The 19,591-nt window shown below is 41.8% G+C and overlaps 1 protein-coding gene across 4 annotated transcripts in view; it reads right to left on the bottom strand.

Moving 5' to 3' along the window:
• Positions 1 to 3,811: 3,811 nt before the first annotated feature.
• FOCAD (focadhesin) overlaps positions 3,812 to 19,591 on the bottom strand; it is a 214,120-nt gene continuing 198,340 nt past the window's right edge. For 2 of the 4 annotated variants that reach the window (XR_013232617.1, XR_013232618.1), the window contains exons 45-46: positions 14,751 to 14,945; positions 3,813 to 4,824 (exon numbers count right to left, since the gene is read on the bottom strand). Coding sequence is in view for 1 of the 4 variants with exons in the window: in XM_077345182.1 (XP_077201297.1) it covers positions 4,792 to 4,824 (33 nt within the window). In the remaining 3 variants the exon portion in view is untranslated. Of the gene's footprint in view, positions 4,825 to 14,750; positions 14,946 to 19,591 lie in introns of all 4 variants that reach the window. The other 2 variants (XR_013232619.1, XM_077345182.1) reach the window with 2 other exon arrangements.

The raw sequence follows: 19,591 nt of genomic DNA, 5'->3' as shown, positions 1-19,591 counted from the left end.
ATATCTGAGGTTGTTGATATTTCTCCCTGCAATCTTGATCCCAATTTGTGACTCCTCTAATCCCGCATTTCTCATGATGTGCTCTGCATACAAGTTAAATAGGCAAGGCGACAGTATACAGCCTTGCCGAACTCCTTTCTCAATTTTGAACCAGTCAGTGATTCCATGTTCTGTTCTCACTGTTGCTTCTTGACCTGCATATAAATTTCTCAAGAGACAAATAAGATGCTCTGGTATTCCCATCTCTTTAAGAACTTGCCACAATTTGTTGTGCTCCACACAATCAAAGGCTTTAGCATAGTCAATGAAGCAGAAGTAGACGTTCTTCTGGTACTCCCTAGCTTTCTCCATGATCCAGCGTATGTTGGCAATTTGATCTCTAGTTCCTCTGCCTCTTCGAAATCCTGCCTGTACTTCAGGAAGTTCTCGGTCCACATATTGCTGGAGCCTAGCTTGTAGGATTTTGAGCATAACTTTGCTAGCATGAGAAATTAGTGCAATGGTGCGGTAGTTTGAACATTCTTTGGCATTGCCCTTCTTTGGGATTGGAATGTAAACTGACCTTTTCCAATCCTGTGGCCATTGTTGAGTTTTCCAAATTTGCTGGCATATTGAGTGTAGCACTTTTACTGCATCGTCCTTTAAGATTTTGAATAGTTCAACTGGAATGCTGTCACTACCACTAGCTTTATTGTTGCTCAGACTTCCTAAGGCCCATTTGACTTCACATTCCAGGATGTCTGGCTCCAGATCAGTAACTACCCCATTGTGGTCATCAGGGATGTTAAGCTCGCTCTTGTATAGTTCTTCTGTATAATTTTGCCACCGTTGTTTGATCTCTTCTGCTTCTGTGAGGTCCCTACCATTTTGGTCCCTTATCATACCCATCTTTGCATGAAACATTCTCTTCATATCTCCAATTTTCTTGAAAAGATCTCTGGTCCTCCCCATTCTATTGTTTTCTTCTATTTGCTTGCACTGTTCATTTAAGAAGGCATTCTTATCTCTTCTAGCTTTTCTCTGGAATTCTGCATTCAATTGGGTGTATCTTTCTCTTTCTCCCTTGCCTTTCACTTCCCTTCTCTCCTTAGCTATTTGTAAAGCTTCCTCAGACAGCCATTTTGATTTCTTGCATTTCTTTTTCTTTGGGATGGTTTTAGTTGCTACCTCTTGTACAATGTCGCGAACCTCCGTCCATAGTTCTTCAGGCACTCTGTCTATCAGATCTAATTCCTTAAATCTATTTGTCACCTCCACTGTGTATTCGTCGGGGATATGATTTAGTTCATACCTGAGTGGCCTAGTGCTTTGCCCTACTTTCTTCAATTTAAGCTTAAATTTTGCAACAAGAAGCTCATGATCTGAACCACAATCAGCTCCTGGTCTTGTTTTTATTGACTGGATAGAACTTTTCCATCTTTGGCTGCAGAGCACATAGTCAATCTGATTTCTGTGTTGACCATCTGGTGATGTCCATGTGTAGAGTCGTCTCTTGGGTTGCTGGAAAAGAGTGTTTGCTATGACCATTGTATTCTCTTGACAAAATTCTACCAGCCTGTGCCCTGCTTCATTTTGTACTCCAAGGCCAAACTTGCCTGTTATCCCGGTTATCTTTTGGCTTCCTACTTTAGCATTCCAATCCCCCATGATGATAAGCACATCATTTTTGGGCGTTGCTTCTAGAAGGTGTTGTAGGGCTTCATAGAACTGATCAACTTCATCCTCTTCAGCAGCAGTGGTTGGGGCGTAGACCTGGATCACTGTGATGTTGAATGGTTTGCCTTGGATTCGAACTGAGATCATTCTGTCATTTTGGGGATTGTATCCCAAGACTGCTTTTCCTACTCTCTTATTGATTATGAAGGCTACTCCATTTCTTCTGCGAGATTCTTGTCCACAGTAGTATACCTGATGGTCATCTGAATTAAATTCACCCATTCCTGTACATTTTAGTTCACTGATTCCTAAAATGTCGATGTTCAGTCTTCTCATTTCTTGTTTAACCACGTCCAGCTTGCCTTGATTCATGGATCTGACGTTCCAGGTTCCTATGGAATAAAAATCTTTACAGCATCGGACTGTCTTTTCGCCACCAGTTACTTCCACAACTGAGCGTCCTTTCGGCTTTGGCCCAGCCGCTTCATTCATTCTGGCGCTACTCGTACTAGCCGTCTGCTCATCCCCAGTAGCATATTGGACACCTTCCGACCTGAGGGGCTCATCTTCCAGCGTCATATTGTTATGCCTATTGGAACTGTCCATAGAGTTTTCATGGCAAAGATACTGGAGTGGTTTGCCATTTCCTTCTCCAGTGGATCACCTTTTGTCAGAGCTCTCAGCTATGACCTGTCCGTCTTGGGTGGCCCTGCACGGCATAGCTCATAGCTTCACTGAACTACGCAAGCCCCCTTGCCACAACAAGGCAGCGATCCTTGAAGGGGGACCTCTAACCATAACGGAGTCCAAAGAGAAAGTGTGGGTAACAAATAGTATCATCATCATCATCATCATCATTAAAAAACCTAACACTAATCCTAAATCTATTCTATTGCTAAGCCTAAAGTCTCAGAAGAGAGGGGGAGGGGGCAAAGGAAAACTTCACCTAAACTACGCTGGCCTGTAATTAGGCTGATGTATTTAATTGATCTACATAGGTGGGTAGAAAAATGCTCAAAGTCCGATGTCCCAGTCCTAACAATGGTAAAAAGGTAAAGGTAAAGGTATCCCCTGTGCAAGCACCGAGTCATGTCTGACCCTTGGGGTGACACTCTCTAGCGTTTTCATGGCAGACTCAATAGGGGGTGGTTTGCCAGTGCCTTACCCAAACAATGGTATGACTTTTAAAAACATCTGTGAATAGGATAATAATGTGAGAGCAGATAAAATATCCAAAAAGTGCCATGATGGAGCCATGATGGAGCAGGTGGCAGTGGTTTAGGGAGGTTAATCTGCCTTTACCATATTAAGAATCTTTGTATTACTCAATGTATGTATTACTTAATGTTTCTATTATGCAATACTTGTATTATGTAATGCTTTCTTGTGTCATTCCATAAGGTTTGTAGAAGATTAATGATAATGTTAATCTTGATGTTAATCTTGTAAATCTTACTCTAAAATGTTAATTTCTATGTTGTTCTTAGTAATACCAAACTTATTAATATTAATGTAATGTTATTTTCACTCACCAGTGCTAATATTCTTTATTCTTTATTATTAATACTATTGTGTACATGTTATTAATGTTTGTGTGTTGAAAGGTTATTTTAATTTTAAATCATTATTGTCCTTAAAAACCATTATTTTTCTAACCTACGTAACAATTTTAATATCCGGACAGACTTAGGCTTGGAAGCACTAATGTTCTGTTCTGTTCCAATAATCATATAAGATTTTTAAAAATTATTACTAGAAGTGCATTGCACAGAAGGGAAGGGAAGATATAAGTGAGGATCCTCCCCTGTTATATACCACTCCCCCGTGGCTGGAACTCTAACTATATCTGGCTTTAATTATAATGGCATCTTAAGTTCCTGTAATCACAGGAAATGAATAGAATTTAGTGCCACAAGATAATGTGTCAAATAACGTACTTCATCTTCACAATAACATTTCATGTCAACATTGTTTTCAGATTGACAGTGCAGTCCTAAAGTGAGTCGCTTGCATGTAAAATAATATGAAGTAGACTCCGGTTGTCTGGAGTTGAAGTTCTTTAATAGAATTAACATTTTAGGTTTTCAATCAGTGAAAAGTAACAATAAATAACATTGAATAAATAATTCAATTAAATAAAGGCAATTCAATAAATACACAAGTTCAAGGCAATCTTAGTTATACTTCCGGAAATATGAAGAACATCTTCACAGCTTTGCAACAATATAAATATTACTAGATTTAAAGCCCGTTGCATTGCCAAATACAATGGGCGCTAGCATGCGCTCTCCCTCCCCGCGGGGTTGGGCAGCCCTCCCACCATTCCTCCCCCCCACAGGTGCAGGCCTCCCCCCGAGTGGCGGGGGGAGGAGCAGGGTCACGGCGTTTCCGGTGGTGGTGGGTGGCCGGAGAGTGAGGAGGAGGCGCCCTGTTGTTGCACAGGCATGTCTGGGAGCAGCGGAGCAAGTAAGAGGCGAGGGCATGGATTTGCCCCTTTCTCCCCACACAATGCCCTTACTGCTTTATTTTTACCGCTCCCATGGGAGTGGTTTACAGATAATGTGACACAAAACTTTCACTTCGATCTTTACGTATCATGAAAGAATAATTTGGTTGCACGTCATCACAGCTGTTCCACCAGGGCCTTTGAAGAGTTTTCCTCTGTGACATGTTCTTGATCAGGAAGTCTGCTCTGGCACCTATGATGTTGACGAAGAAGTGCTGATCATCAGGAACAAAGATTTCAGTGGACTCAGTGTCTGTGACAGGTGAAGGAAGTGTAAATTCCTATTGAGTGAGGCCGTCTAGTTGTTAGACATAAACCATTGGCTTAGGCACTTTCAAATATCTTGAATTGTGGCACTAGTAGATAATACTCTAATCCAATTCCATTTGGACTAAGTGCAGAAGACAGAATCAAAAATACTGAAGACTCCTCTGGTTTTGTGATTTATTGTGACTCTTGAGTATTTTTCTTTTTTTCTTTTTCTTTTTTCATCTGTTTTTAGTTTAGTATAACAAAACTAGGAACCAGAAATAGGGTGGTTTTGCTTTCTAAAAATATATCATCGTAGGAATTTAAAAAAATGAATGACATTGTGCTCTGTCCAATCTGGGGTTCCATTCAGCTGGTTTTCATTGCATCACTGATTGCAGATTAAGCTGGAGCTGAGGGGAAAAATGGTCAAAATTCTATATTAGTTTTCCTTTTCAACTATTATTGGTAGAGTAGTGTTTAAGGAAATGATTATAACCCTCTAATTGATTATACAATTATATGGTTCCATATTGGAGACCAAGATCTGATCCCTCTTTCTCTCTGTGTTTTAAGAAAATGCTGCTTGTTATGTGTAACATTTTACCCAGAGCAGAGAAAACAGCATTTAAAATTAAGGGTCATTGTAACTCAGCCTTCCAGATAGAGCTGGGCCAGCTATAAGCTGACACCAAAGGTCTGAGAATGTTCTGCTAAGTACAAACTTGGGAGGTGAGAGCTGACCCATGCCACTTCAGGAGTTCCAGGGCTGGCCTAGAGACTTTGGGGGTGGTCCTGAAGGAATAGCACTATTGCATTCATCCAGGCAACTGAGCTAGCCTTGTGAGGTACAACTATAACACCCCATGTAACCCTTTATTCTTGGAATAGGAGCTTTGGACAAATTTTGCTGCAGCTAAAGTGTCTGGTGTGTTATTGAGTAATGTCATGCTAGGCAAGTGAAATTTGCTGGGCCTCGGGACCATCATTATTCCAAAAAAAGGAAAATTTTGAACCACCAAATAGACTTTTCACAAGATTCAGCAACTTGAACTATTCTACATTTTAAAGAGTTGCCTTGAATAACTGATGTGATAGAACTGACTTCTGTGAAATTATAAAATCACATACTCATTTTACACATATATAATTTGTATATTTTCAATTTTGATTGTATGGGAATGGCCTATGCAATATGACCTGCCAATATAGTTGTGCCATTCCAAAGAGACATTGGATTATTCCAAGGGAAATACCAGACACTTTAGCTTCTGTAATTTTATAGAAAGAGTACCCAAATTTCACTGACACTTTGAGCTAAATTCAGAGATTTCTGTCAGTTGAAACAGTGAAGGGAAGAAAAACAGCCGGGATAAGACTAATAATAAAGATGGGGTGTATTTGCTTCAGACCATGCTGAGGTCAATGTTGGTTGATCAATATCTGGGGGGCATTAGCCCCTGTTAGTGGGTTCTGCATTGAAGAATCATGAGACAAATAATGATAATAGAAAAAGGTTTTCACAGATTTGTTTCCTACTGTGAAATTTTGCAACAAATCACATTTGGGTTGAAAAAAATAGTTGATTACTTTTGAGGGAAGTAAAATGAATGTGATATTAATAAAATGTTACAGAGACTGGAAACCACTGTCTTAATTTGTATACAAAAAATTGGCTCAGTTCTTCTTTCTGACTATATCAAAATAATTTTTATAAGAACAGTACCTCTTAGTTTGGGATCCTATTTGTGAGCTGGTCCACCAACAGCAGACATTGCTTGACTTCCATCTGGACAATTTCCCAGGCACACAGGCTGTGCTGCTTCTCTTTCAGGAAGCTGTCAATTCTTCTGAAGTATCTTTTCACTCTCAGCCTGGTGAGCTGGATCTTCTGGCCTCTTGGAGACAGGATGTCATTCTCCATCTCTGCACTCAGGCATGTTCCCAGATGCTGAATTTGCTGGTGAAGTCCAGTCTGGAAGGTTGCTATGGAATTCTCATCCCAAGCCGTTTCTGTCAGGTTCTGGCTGAAGGTGCGGATGATCTGTTGGAAGGTTTCATGTATGGCCACCTTTGGGTTCTCTTCTAGGGATGTTTGGATCTCCTTGAGAATCCCTTGAGTGGCAATGAAGTCTCTCATGTCACTTAGACACTGCAGAGGAAGGTTTATCCTCATTTTGCTCTTCAGTAGTTCCATGTTGTTCTTGTTGGTGGTGCTTAGCTGGGCATGAAGACTGCTGCAGCTCTGAGATGAAACTTCACTGAAGAAAAGCATCGCTAAGCATATATGGACCCATCCTTGTATTGGTAGGGTGCTCATGATGGTATATGCTCTTTGCTTGAGTATAGAATACGTTTCTCGAGCAATGAGTTCTGGAGTCTGGTGAGTCTTTGAACCATGTCTTTGCTTTTAAATATTGAGGGATGAAACTACCCCTTTCCATTCCTCAGAATTTCCCTTTCTTAAAATTCTGTACTTTCAATTTTCTCTTTTCCATATGAATTTGAGAGTAGTGCAGAATAAAATTCTGTCCTCACAGGGCATCAGCATTAGAGTTATTTTTTAGATATTGGACTAAATTGAGGGTTTTTTTAAAGTGAAAATCAGGGTCTCGGGCTATATCAACTCAAAATTTTAAACTCTTGCCACTTCTGAAAAATTAAACTGGGAACTCAACTTAAGGGGCCATTCAGACAGACAAATGGAACAGCCTAACTAGTAGAACACCTAAGTCTGGTTTGCAAATGGGTATTTATCGTACAGATTTTTCACCACGCAGTAATTTTTTAATCAGATAATATTTCTGGATTTACCTGAACAAATATCTTCTCCATCTTACATAGTTCTCCTGAAAACCATATTACCCCCTTCATCCACTGACCAAGGCTGCCAAGAGCCCCCACATGCCTCCAGACAAAAATTCCACCAGGTCCCCCAATGATTCTTATCCCAACCAAATTTCAGTAAAAACAGATCACTTGGCTTGTTGTTACCATGACTCCAGGGCAGGGATTCCCAACCAGGGGTCCGTATGAACTCCGGAAGGGGTCCATTGCCTTTCCCCTCCTATCTTAATGGGCTTGGTCACAAGCTGCTTCCACTGGTCTCCCCCCTGAATGTGAGTTCTTTCATAGTTTCTGTGCCTGGGAGGGGGTAGAGCCTGCATGCCTATTCCTGACTTTATCTCTCCCTACCCCCCATCCTCATGTCCATCTGTTAATGCAGATGGTGGCATCACTTCTGGTGACATGTCACTTCTAGGGGAATGGACTTCTGTGTGGCATGGAGGTGTGGCCAGCTGACATCGCTTCTGGATGTCTGAAAGATTATTTTAAGGGCTACTTCATGCTCAAAAGTTTGAACAAGGCTGATGTATGGTAATAAAAGATGTATGGTAATAAAAGAGTCTGCCCATCTTTCCATCTGTATATTTATGACAAGCATAACTCATCTGTAAACAGCCCGTGGCGCCACGGGCGCCACAGACTGTATAAAAGAGTAAGGGGTAGTGGGGAGGAGTTAGGGCGGGACCGGTCCGGGATAAAAACTTGGAGGGGCCAATCAGGAGCCGCGAAGCGGCTCCTGATTGGCCCCTCCGAGTGTCAATCCCGCCCCAAGCAGCCAATGGGGAGCTACGCGAAGCGCGGCTCCCCATTGGCTGCTTCACCCGCCCAGGGAATATGGCGGAGCGGCCTCGCAGCGTCGTAGACGCTGCGAGGCCGCTCCGCCGGCTGGCAGAAGGCTCCAGAGAGCCTCGGCTGGGGGGTGGGCCGGGAAGCCTTCTCTCGGCCGGCGGAGCCGCCTCGTAGCGTTGAAGACGCTGCGAGGCCGCTCCGCCGGCCGAGAGAAGGCTCCAGAGAGCCTTGGGTGGTGGGGGGGGGTCGGGAAGCCTTCCCTCGGCCGGCGGAGCGGCCTTGCAGTGTCTTCGACGCTGCGAGGCCGCTCCGCCGGCCGAGGGAAGGCTCCAGAGAGCCTCGGGTGGGGGGTGGGCCGGGAACTGACCGCCGACCTGCCTTCGCCGCTGCCTCCGACCTCGCCTCCTGATGGCCGCCATCGCCCCGATGCCCTCCCGGCCCCCTGGACTGGCCAGGCCACTGGCGATGCGCGACGAGGACCACCGCCACTCCCAGAAAGCCTCCGAAAGGTCAGTCTCCCACCCAGACAAGGAAAGCCGCAGCCCCACCAACCACACCCCGCTGCCAAGGCTCCCGCGCCCCTCAGTTTCCCCTGCTAGCGCCCATTTTATTTACATATAAAATGGGCTTTTTTTACTAGTCAGAGAATAAAGCTAAGACTCAAAAAGGTCAACAACTTCAGGATGATTGTGGGAGTTCCAGGCCTAAAACTGAAAGGCTATCCTGGCTGAGTTGAGACACACACACACACACTCACACAAACACACACAGACAAACTGTTTACAATGGAAGCTAAGGGTCTCTGTTTGTGCCAGGTATAACTCATCCAAAAACAATGGTACATGTTTGAAAAGTAGCCACCAACCCTGGAATGATTATGGAAATTGACATGCCAAACACCCTGCACCAGGTCATCTTCACGACAGACAAGATGTAATAGACCTTTTGGACAACCTGCCATGTGTCTCTAATAGATCTCCAATCTGCCATGGACCTTTGCTTGAAGACTGCCAGTGAGGGGGAGCTCACCACCTCCTTAGGCAGCCTATTCCACTGCTGAACTACTCTGACTGTGAAAATTTTTTTCCTGATATCTAGCCTATATCATTGTACTTGAAGTTTAAACCCATTACTGCGTGTCCTCTCCTCTGCAGCCAACGGAAACAGCATCCTGCCTCCTCCAAATGACAACCTTTCAAATACTTAAAGAGGGCTATCATGTCCCCTCTCAACCTCCTTTTCTCCAGGCTGAACATTCCCAAGTCCCTCAACCTATCTTCATAGGGCTTGGTCCCTTGAGTGCTATGGCTGTAGATGCTGAACTTGCCAATAAAGTTCATGCCATTATTGGTGCAAGGACAAGCAATTTGATCCGATTTGGAAGAGACTGCTAGAGACAAACACACATGAATATTCTTTGCTTAACAATTTCCTTTTTTAAATTTTCTTTTGTACTTTCTCTTCCATGCAGGGCTGTATGGTGGTATCACAGATTCCAAAATTACATTGGTCAGTATTTTTATCTTAATGAAAACATTTAGCTGCTGAGGTACAACCAGCTAGCAGGAAAGAGGTCTCAAGCTGGCTTGGCAAAAAAAAATACTTTATTTTCACAAACAGTGTCAAAACGAGCTCCTGGGTATTAACTCACTTTCATAGTCTTCCTCAGTGACACTGTGTCAGTTTAGTTTTTTCAAATATTTTTTCAAAGGTTTCTCAGAAGATTGTCTCAAGATAATATTCATATACCAAGTACGTGACCTGGTACTATAAGTTCCCTCATTTTTCAGAATGTATTATATTGTCTAAGTGGGTCTACTAGTGTCAATTTTCACTGACGTATTTTTTTCAAAGTGACCCTCCCGGCCAGCAGCAGCAGTACCTAGAAATTTGTTGTTGGAGGAATCAGGTCCAAAATGACAATTTGGTTGTCCTAAGCTAGTTGCACTTTCTTTCAGCAGTTTTCATTGCATCACTGACAGAAGAAAATGCTGGAAGGAAAAAAGGAAGTGGTTTAAATTCCATGTTTCAAAGTGGTTTTTCCTTTTCAGTTCAATGTTTAAAGATTTGGACTCACCAAACTCCGACTGCTTTGATATTAGCTACTCAAAATAATCAGAAAAGTGAACTGAATTGTTCTAGAAAGCTTTATTATTACAAAAGTGAATTTGTTATAAATGTATTGGTAATTGTCATAAGAGAATATATGATACTATCTAAGAATGGGCCTTGAAAAAAATCCCCTCCCCTGGCCCTTGGCCAGGCAGCTTAAGATGGCTTTGGGCTGCAGCTTGCAGCCGGATCAAGTGGGGCAGGTGGGAGCTGGCCAGCTCGTTAGCAGGGCCGGGACAGAGCTCCTTAGCAGGCAGTCAGCAGGCCAAGAGGCCCTCGTTAGCAAGCCCTCCATCACAACCCTTTGCCCAGGGCCCTCTCCCCTTACCTGCTGCTGGCTCCAGACTTTGCTGGCTGCACCCTGATTGGCCCTATTCCAACTTGAGCAGCTGGACACATTCCATCCCCCAGGCTGTTTCACAAATATATAGAGGAACCATGGATAAGGATGTTGTATTTATGAAATCTACATGGGTACCTCTGTAGATACTTAAACATAGTAACTGGAGTCAAGATCAGACAAAGTCCTTTTACAAACCAGAGACATGCCTGTTTAGCAGAAAAATCTGAAATTAAAAAACAAGTGCAAATACTCCAAAATAGTATAAGCAGCACCTTTAAGAAACAGACCTCAGTGATCAACACTGTGCCAGCCTTCAGCCTTTGGTTTCTGTCAGTTAAAGCCAGGTAGGCAGGCCCACTCTAGGGCTATTTTGACTTCCCAGTCCACCCCATTGCCCTCTCCTTTGCCCAGGTCACTCCTCCTTTGAAGTGGGCAGAGGTGTGTCCACTCCTAAAGGAAATTACTCTGGACCAAGGAGAGCAGATTATCTACTGCACAGACTCCAATCTACCATTATTGGGCAAGGTGATAGAACAAGTGGTAACTGGCCAACTTCATCTGAATAAAATGTGGATCCATTTGAGTGTGGTTTCAGGCCTGTTTATGGGAATGAAATGACCTTGTTTGTCTTGGTGGATGACATGCTCCAGAACATAGACAGATGCTTTCCAACATCTTTGTAAAGCTCCTGGGAAAGGTCATGCAAAGATTTGGGCTGAGCTGCCATCAATATGCAGATGATATTCAGTTCTATCTAGTCTACCAGCAAATCCCAAGGAAGCTGTGAAAACTCTGAACAGGTACTTGGAGGCAGTCTTGGAATAGATGAGGGCTAGCAAGCTGGAACAAAATGGAGATGCTACTTGTGGGGTAAGGGTCTCATCCTGAATAGGGGCTATCCTCTGTTCTGGGTGGGATTGCACTCCTCCTAAACAAGCAGGTTCATAGCTTGTGGATGCTCCTGGACTCAGGCCTCCTACTAGATAAACAGGTGTCAGTGCTGGCCAGGGTGTCTTTCACTGTAAGTTTCACTAAACAGACACTTAAGTTTGCTACAAAAGACATTCAAATTTGACTAGCAAGGAAATTCAACAAAAAATTGAATTTATTCAATAAACCTCTAAAACTGGCAAATGCCTAAATTGACCATTTTAGTAAATTCAGGGTAGCTGGGAAATTGCATTTGGCCAGCTTGGACAACTTCTACAGACTCCCATTCTCTTCTACACACTTCTAAACAGATATACAATCAGATCAATTTTTGTTGCAGCTCCATGGGACGAGCATATCCTGATGCCATACGTTATAATAGTTCATGTTCTCCTATATTTGAGCATGAGTGTCTGGACAAGGATGGTATAGTTAGGACCCCTGACAAGGGGGAGAGGGGAGACTGGGGCAAAGATTTGGGAGTCTTAAACCAACCGGAGGGCCCCTGAAGTCAGTGGCATGCCCCATCCAGCCAAATACCTTTCCCATGATTCTCCGTTCCTGGCTGCTGCCACCAGGGGGCAGGGAAGTCTGAGCTCAGTAAAAAGCACTTGATTGGCTAGACTCACTTCTCTGCAAAACTGAAGCAATCTTGCCTAAGAGTTGATGCTCAGCCCATCAACCAAGCCAGCATAGAGTAAGAAAGCAAGCATAATTGATGGCAAATACAGGAATGGCCAGCCTTCAGTTGGCTAACTAGGTCTAGTCTTTCTCTCTTCCTTTCCTTGCACCCAGCTCAGCCAGATCTTGCAAAGCAGTAGTTAGTGTGTTGCTGCCAGCTAAAACAAACTCTCCCTCTCTTTCCCTTAATTTCTCTCCTTTTCCAATCTTTGTTAATATTACATGCAATCATCCTGAAGCTGCTGACCAATTTTGAGTTTCCTAGCTTTATTCTCTGATGGTTTGTGTTTGCCATAAATAAACAGATGGAAAGATGGGCTGATTCTTTTACTACCCTGGATTCAAGGGTAAACAAGCCAAGTGATTTGTTTTGTCATAATATTTCTTTGGGATCAGATTGGGGGGGGGGGCAGGTGCAATGTTTGTCTGGAGGTACATGGTAACTTCCACTGCAAATAACATTCCCAACGTGGCTGGGATATTCCCATGTTTTTTTTATTTTGGAACTTCCACAATTATCCTGAAGTTGGTATAGCTACTTATAACAATTTTATTATTGTATTTTTAACCCATCCTTCCCTGAAGACTCAAGGCATGTTACAGTAGATAAAAACATACAATCCAAATATTATAAAATTTAAAATCGTAATTATAATTAAAATTTGAAATACAGAATACAATTATAATTTAAATTTAAAATGCAGAATCTTGGTTGAGGCCAGTTTAATATCTTTGGGCCTGGGGAGGATCTTGACCAGATTTCGATTGTTCGATCTGAGTGTTCTTGGGGGGATGTGATAGGAAAAACAGTCCCACAGATATGATAGTCCCAGACCATTTGGGATTTTGAAAATTAAAATGTAGACCTTGGACTTGATTTGGCCTTCAATCTGGAGCCAGTGCAGTTGAGAGAGCAAGATCAAATATGTCTTCTACACTGGCTCTTTGTAAGGACCCTTGCTGCTGCATTCTGACCAGCTGAGGTTTCCAGAGCAACTTCAAGGACAGCCCTGCATAGAGTGAGTCTCCTAGTTTTCTTCTCTGATAAGTTACACTTGCCTTAAATATATATGTGGAATTGCAATCCAAGTGTTATGATATTTTATAGGGGTAAGGATTATATGGGATGCCCAGATAGAAACTTTGTCTAGAAGCATATGGTGACCCTTGACAATCTGGTCAGAGGATGAACTGGGTAATGTGGACTTCATGAGAGCTATGCAAGATAGAGAAGACATTTGCTCAGAAAAATCCAGCAATATTATCAGACTAAAAAAATTCCATTGTGTTGAAAGAACACAGGGGAAATCTTTGTGATAAATATCCATGTGTGGACCAGATTTAGGTGTGCGATCAGTTAGGCAGTTCCATTTAGAGCAATATAAACTTGTATGTATAGCCCCTTTAGTTGAGTCATCCATTTAATATCTGCTACTAATTCAGAAGTAGGAAGAGTTTAGAATTTTTAGTTGAGATAACAAGAGATTTTGATTTAAAAATACTCACGGTTTAGTCCAATATTAAAAAAAATAAAATGACTCAAATGCTAATACCCTGGGAAAACAGAATCTTATTCTTTATTAGTCTCAAATTCATATGGAAAGGAGAAAATTGAAAGTACAGAATTTTAAGAAAGGGAAAATTCTGATGAATGGAAAGGGGTAGTTTCATCCCTCAGTATTTAAAAGCAAAGACATGGTTCAAAGACTCACCAGACTCCAGAACTCATCGCTCGAGACACGTATTCTGTACTCAAGCAAAGAGCATATACCATCATGAACACCCTACCGACACAAGGATGGGTCCATATATGCTTAGCGATGCTTTTCTTCAGTGAAGTTTCATCTCAGAGCTGCACCAGTCTTCATGCCCAGCTAAGCACCACCAACAAGAACAACTTGGAACTACTGAAGAGCAAAATGAGGACAAATCTTCCTCTGCAGTGTCTAAGTGACATGAGAGACTTCATTGCCACTCAAGGGATTCTCAAGGAGATCCAAACATCCCTAGAAGAGAACCCAAAGGTGGCCATACATGAAACCTTCCAACAGATCATCCGCACCTTCAGCCAGAACCTGACAGAAACGGCTTGGGATGAGAATTCCATAGCAACCTTCCAGACTGGACTTCACCAGCAAATTCAGCATCTGGGAACATGCCTGAGTGCAGAGATGGAGAATGACATCCTGTCTCCAAGAGGCCAGAAGATCCAGCTTACCAGGCTGAGAGTGAAAAGATACTTCAGAAGAATTGACAGCTTCCTGAAAGAGAAGCAGCACAGCCTGTGTGCCTGGGAAATTGTCCAGATGGAAGTCAAGCAATGTCTGCTGTTGGTGGACCAGCTCACAAATAGGATCCCAAACTGAAGGTACTTAGATATTTTAAAAATTATTTTTGCTTTGAATTGAACAAGAAAGATTAGCTAAGTCTATGGATACCAGAACCAAGTTTGACTTCAGTGGCAACTTTAAGACCAAGAAAGTTTTATTCAAGTTATGAGCTTTTTGGTCCGTGTACACTTTGTCAAAGTGTGCATGCACATGAAAGCTCATATATCTTGAACAAAACCTTCTTAGTTTTAAAGGTGCCACTAGACTCAAACTTTGTTCTGCTACTTTAGACCATACAGCTACTCACCTGATCCTATAGATCAGCTGTCTCCAACCCCCGGTCCGGAGACTGGTACCGGTCTGCGGATCAGTCGGTACTGGTCCGCAGCTTCTCCTCGTCCTCCTCCCTGGCTGCTGCCTTGGGGGCTGCCCTGCCACTCTGCCACTGGGTCACCTTTGGTGCTCTCCGGCAACTGCCATGACTGCGGCGGGAAGACATGGGCTGGCGGGAAAGCAAGTAGAGCCGGGGCTCAGGTGGTGGCAGTGACGTCCCTCGGCAAAAGACTACCCCCCCCCCAGGCCTCAGTAAAATTGTCAAGCGTTGACTGGTCACCGGTGATAAAAAGGTTGGGGACCACTGCTATAGATACCAATTAAAGTCCTTTTCTTTTGCCATCAAGTCACAGCTGACATATGACAACCCCATAGGGTTTTCAAGGTGAGAGGCATTCAGATGTGGTTTGCCATTGCTTGGCTTCCTATCACAACCCTGGTATTCCTTGGTGGTCTCTCTTCCAAATACTTACCAGGGCTGACCCTCTTAGCATGAAACATTTTACAAGATCAGACTAGCCTTGGCTATCCAGGCCCGGCCATTAGGACCAAAATCAATACTCATTTAGCTTCCTTCAGATTTCATCAGATCTTTCTTCTGACCCAAATGAGGAGATTCACGTCAAGCTTAGTGTTCATTCAAACTCAGTTATCATTAATTTGCTGTACTCTAATGATATTTACTTTACCAACCCCCAACTCTCATCTTTCAATCAGTGCCTAGGGTACACTGGTGCTATCCAAATATCCATATCAGTACAATACAGTATTTCATATAAAATAATATAGTGCAATTATCTTATTTCTGCACAGAGTCGAACAACACCTTTAGGGTTTCTTTCATTTAATGGGTTGGATCCAAACTAAAATGGCAATCTGTTTTTGCAAATTCACTTGCTGGTTGAGTGACTTTGTTTTACTGTTTGACAAAAGGGAGTTTTGACTCTCAAAAGCTCACTCCCAAAAAATCTTTTTTTTTTTAAAGGATGTATTTTTAGACTTGTCGACAGTCCTCCCCTTTGTTCAGGGGACTTGGGACAGCTCTAATGTGCTACTGAACTCAAACAATAACTGTTCTTATGGAAACAGACATGTCTGTCCTCAAACTCTGTGTCTTATTAGGAATATAATCAACACTGATTGACTGAATAAGTTTATTAGACATGTAATCTGTATATCATACTTGTAATTCATCCCAGTGAGAAAACTGAACTATTAACAGCAATAAAATAAATAAAAAATTGAAATAATTATTGAAAACCAAAATGAATATGGAATTTTAACCACTTCTCTTTTTCCTTCCAGTGACATCTATGGTCAGTGAAAACCAGTTGCCTGAAGACACAGTTGGACGGCGCACCCAAACCATTGCTCTTTCATTTCCTTTTACTGCCCATTTCTAGAAAACAAAATGTTTCCTGCTGTTTTTATATTGGTTTCCAGATTGTTTCACTGAACTACAGCTAGTAAGATGCAGTTTGAAAGTGTGCGTTATGACAATCAAGCCTTCCAGAGAAGATAAAAGAACAAGATGAGAGAACATATTTAAGAGACCTGAAGGCTGGGTGTGACTAGAAGATATTTTGCAAATTCTTCTCAGGGATTTTTTTTTTGAATGAATGAATGAATGAATGTTTCCTGCACTGATTCCAGCAAGAACTTTATCAGCCACGGTGTGCCTACTGAAGCAATAGTGAGAGCACTTAGCCTCGTTACATTTTGGGTTTACTAAAAACACTGATACTGTGGCAGTTCTTTGAAGTTTACTAGGGAGTTCTTCAATTATTTTTTTTTTGAGTCAGTAATAGTGGGCCAGCTTTCATGAAAAACAGGAAGCCTATCGCTATTGACAACTGTGCAGATGCCAGAAATTATTGGACAATTGTAGTTTGCGATCTTGTTTCACATAGGATGATGCAGACCCCTCCCAGGCGCTACATACCCTGAATCGACTGCCTCCTGCCTTGTGACAGAAGGACAGCTCATCCATGAAAGGAAAGTTTCCCCCAAATGTAGAGGGGCTTTAACATCGCTGCTATTCATTATCAGATGGATATCATTTAGCATATTCTATATGGGAAAGATCATGAGTACAAGTTTCCAATTTATTATAGCCATAGCACAAAGTCTAATGGGAATGACAGAAAGTTAGGCCAATCAAAAATCCAAATATCATAAAGCTAGTGCAAGCTATGTCACCACAAATTATTTCCACAAGCTGCCTGAATTTAAATGTTTAGCACATTTGAGCCATTTCTAATATTTATTCTATAACATTACAATGAAAATGTATTTATATTTGGCAATTGATATTCATATTTTATTTATTGTCTGAGTTATGATTATTTATTGTCTGTTATAATTTATTGAATTTTATTTATGTAAAACTTGTGTAAAATAAATTTAATTTATGTAAAATTCATTTTGTGTTTTAAAAACTACAACTTCTGAAAATTCTTGGATTGTGGACCTCTGTACCGATAAGCTTCTCTTAGCCTCATTATCACTCTCAGGTTGGAGTTTAAACTTCCTGGTAGCTTCAACAAGTGGCAAATGCTTGTTCCAAATTTCAAACGCACATCGTGGTCATTGTTCAAACTAAACAACAACAACAAAACAGACTGTGAGTTGAATCAACAGCCAGATTTAAAAAGCAAGTATTTTGTTCAGCCTGAGCCACATACCTAAGAGCACAGATTTGGCATTCCAAATCTTTTAATATTTCATTTTATTTCAATCTTGCAGAATTTTTGAGGCTCAGGAGAAAAAGCACCATGAAGAAAGAATAGATCTTCTCCAGCTGCATCACCACACACCCTTTTATGAACAATTGTTCACATACTGATTAAAAAAAAAACAGTTGTGGAATTAAAGCAAACTGCTGCAAATGTAAAAACGGATCTGCAAAAATCTTACATACTTTATTTATTTACTTTATTTATGTACTGCCCTCCCAGCTCATGTTCACAAACTATGAGGGAAATTTCTTAATGTGTGTACAATTTGAAAGATGAAATCAAACATGCACGCCAAGGAGACAGAAGTTCCCTTGCACTTATGTCCCAAAAACAGTCTCTGTTAAAACCTTCTGAATGCAAAACGAATTTCCAATGAATCACAGAACAGAAAACAAAAAGTGAGTCTGCATTCAGGAAGCAGCAGAAAGCCTGTTCCTTCCATTCACTCTTTCAAAGATGTGAGCTTAACAAAATATTCTTTGCTAGCCATCTAAAACTGATGGCCAGGGGTGGGTAGGTTGAAAACTGGCCTGGGGGGTGATAACACAAATTTCAGGCAACCTAATTTCCTCTCCCAGGTGTTTGGTCCCAGGGAGAACTAGATTCGTTTATTTAGTTCAAATCCTTTTCTCCAACAAATATATGGCATACTTTGAATCAGATCATTTACCAAAGCATAATCTTTTTTTTTTCTTGGGGGGGGGGAGCCTATTTGATCAGACACATGAAGGGTTGGAACAAAATGTGATTGAAAACCTAAGCCGGTGAAGAGCCCAAGTTGATAGGTGGGCATGTGCCCCCCAGTACTATTTTGATTCAGTCACAAAATGGAGATGAGGCAAACGATTGTTTGTCTTCAAGGCTTGAGTGTACATTTATTTTCAGGAAGAGGCTTATACAATGGGGGCCCTAAAAGGGCATCACAAACTGACTCTTTACAAAAGAAACTGAGGTTAGATGAATCCTCCCCATGAAGAAATAAGTAGCAGATGAGGACAGGGAAACAAACACCGGAGGAATTTACCCTTTCTTCTTTGTGACTATCTGCCAAGCTCCTTTGGCCCCACACTCTTGCTCCCAATCCCAAACCCAGGCATGACTGGCATGACCTAGGAGAGCAAGATTGTCACCTCACCACTGGGCCATCTCTTTGGCTATGCCAGAGAAGAACCTGTTGCAATGACTGAAAAACTGACACCAATTCCAGCATGTGATGATGGTGTTGAGTCTCTCTCTCCCTCCCCGTCCCCACCACTCTCAGCTAAACTGGAGTCTGGGGAAAGCACCTCACCTGTTTCTTTAGTTCCAATCTACAAGCAACTTTTGCTCTCTCTCCTCTTCACGGTTTCAACCAAGCAAGATCCCCCACATTTGCACCAAATTAACTTGGGAATCGTAATTGTCCTGCACTTGCAGTCATGGATATGAGAGTGTAACTTTCCCCAGTTGTGATCCTATGCACCTTGCAGATGATGTGTGAGTGAAGCAAGGACACCAGCAGAGTTCAATATGTGACTTTCCTCACCCATTGAATGGATGACCATTTCCTCACTCCTCGCACAATTGAATAAACATGGCCATTTGGGCTTGCATCGCAGAACAACAATTTTGCTGGTAATTTAAAAGAAGAAAGAAGAATCCCACCCCCCATAAATATAAATATACATATATATATAATATAAAATACATCCGATAGTATGCTAATATACAACACATCACATAAATCAGTAATGGGTTCCCTCCAGATTAGAGTAATCCCACACATCATTAAAATATGAAATTTTTGTAGGAGGAATCTAGGAAAAATTTCAATGTTTAGTGGTTCAAAAGGATTACAAGGAAAATTTTAAATGTCTTAGATTGAGCAAAATATAACTAGGAGGGGTAGGTTCCAGTGAAAAACAAAATTGTGAAACAGTACAGATGCACTGGGACAACAATGGCAATAATAAATCAAAGAAAAGTCGTCTCTCTTCAATATTCAGTTGTTTTTTTAATCCTTCATATAAGTCCCAGCGCGTTTCACCTGTTGGCTTTATCAAGGGACAAATATGAGTGTTTCAAACACACTTCTTAT

Source organism: Paroedura picta, chromosome 7 (assembly GCF_049243985.1).
Source record: "Paroedura picta isolate Pp20150507F chromosome 7, Ppicta_v3.0, whole genome shotgun sequence".
Lineage (NCBI taxonomy): Eukaryota > Metazoa > Chordata > Lepidosauria > Squamata > Gekkonidae > Paroedura > Paroedura picta.
This window is presented reverse-complemented; position numbering and strand designations above follow the sequence as displayed.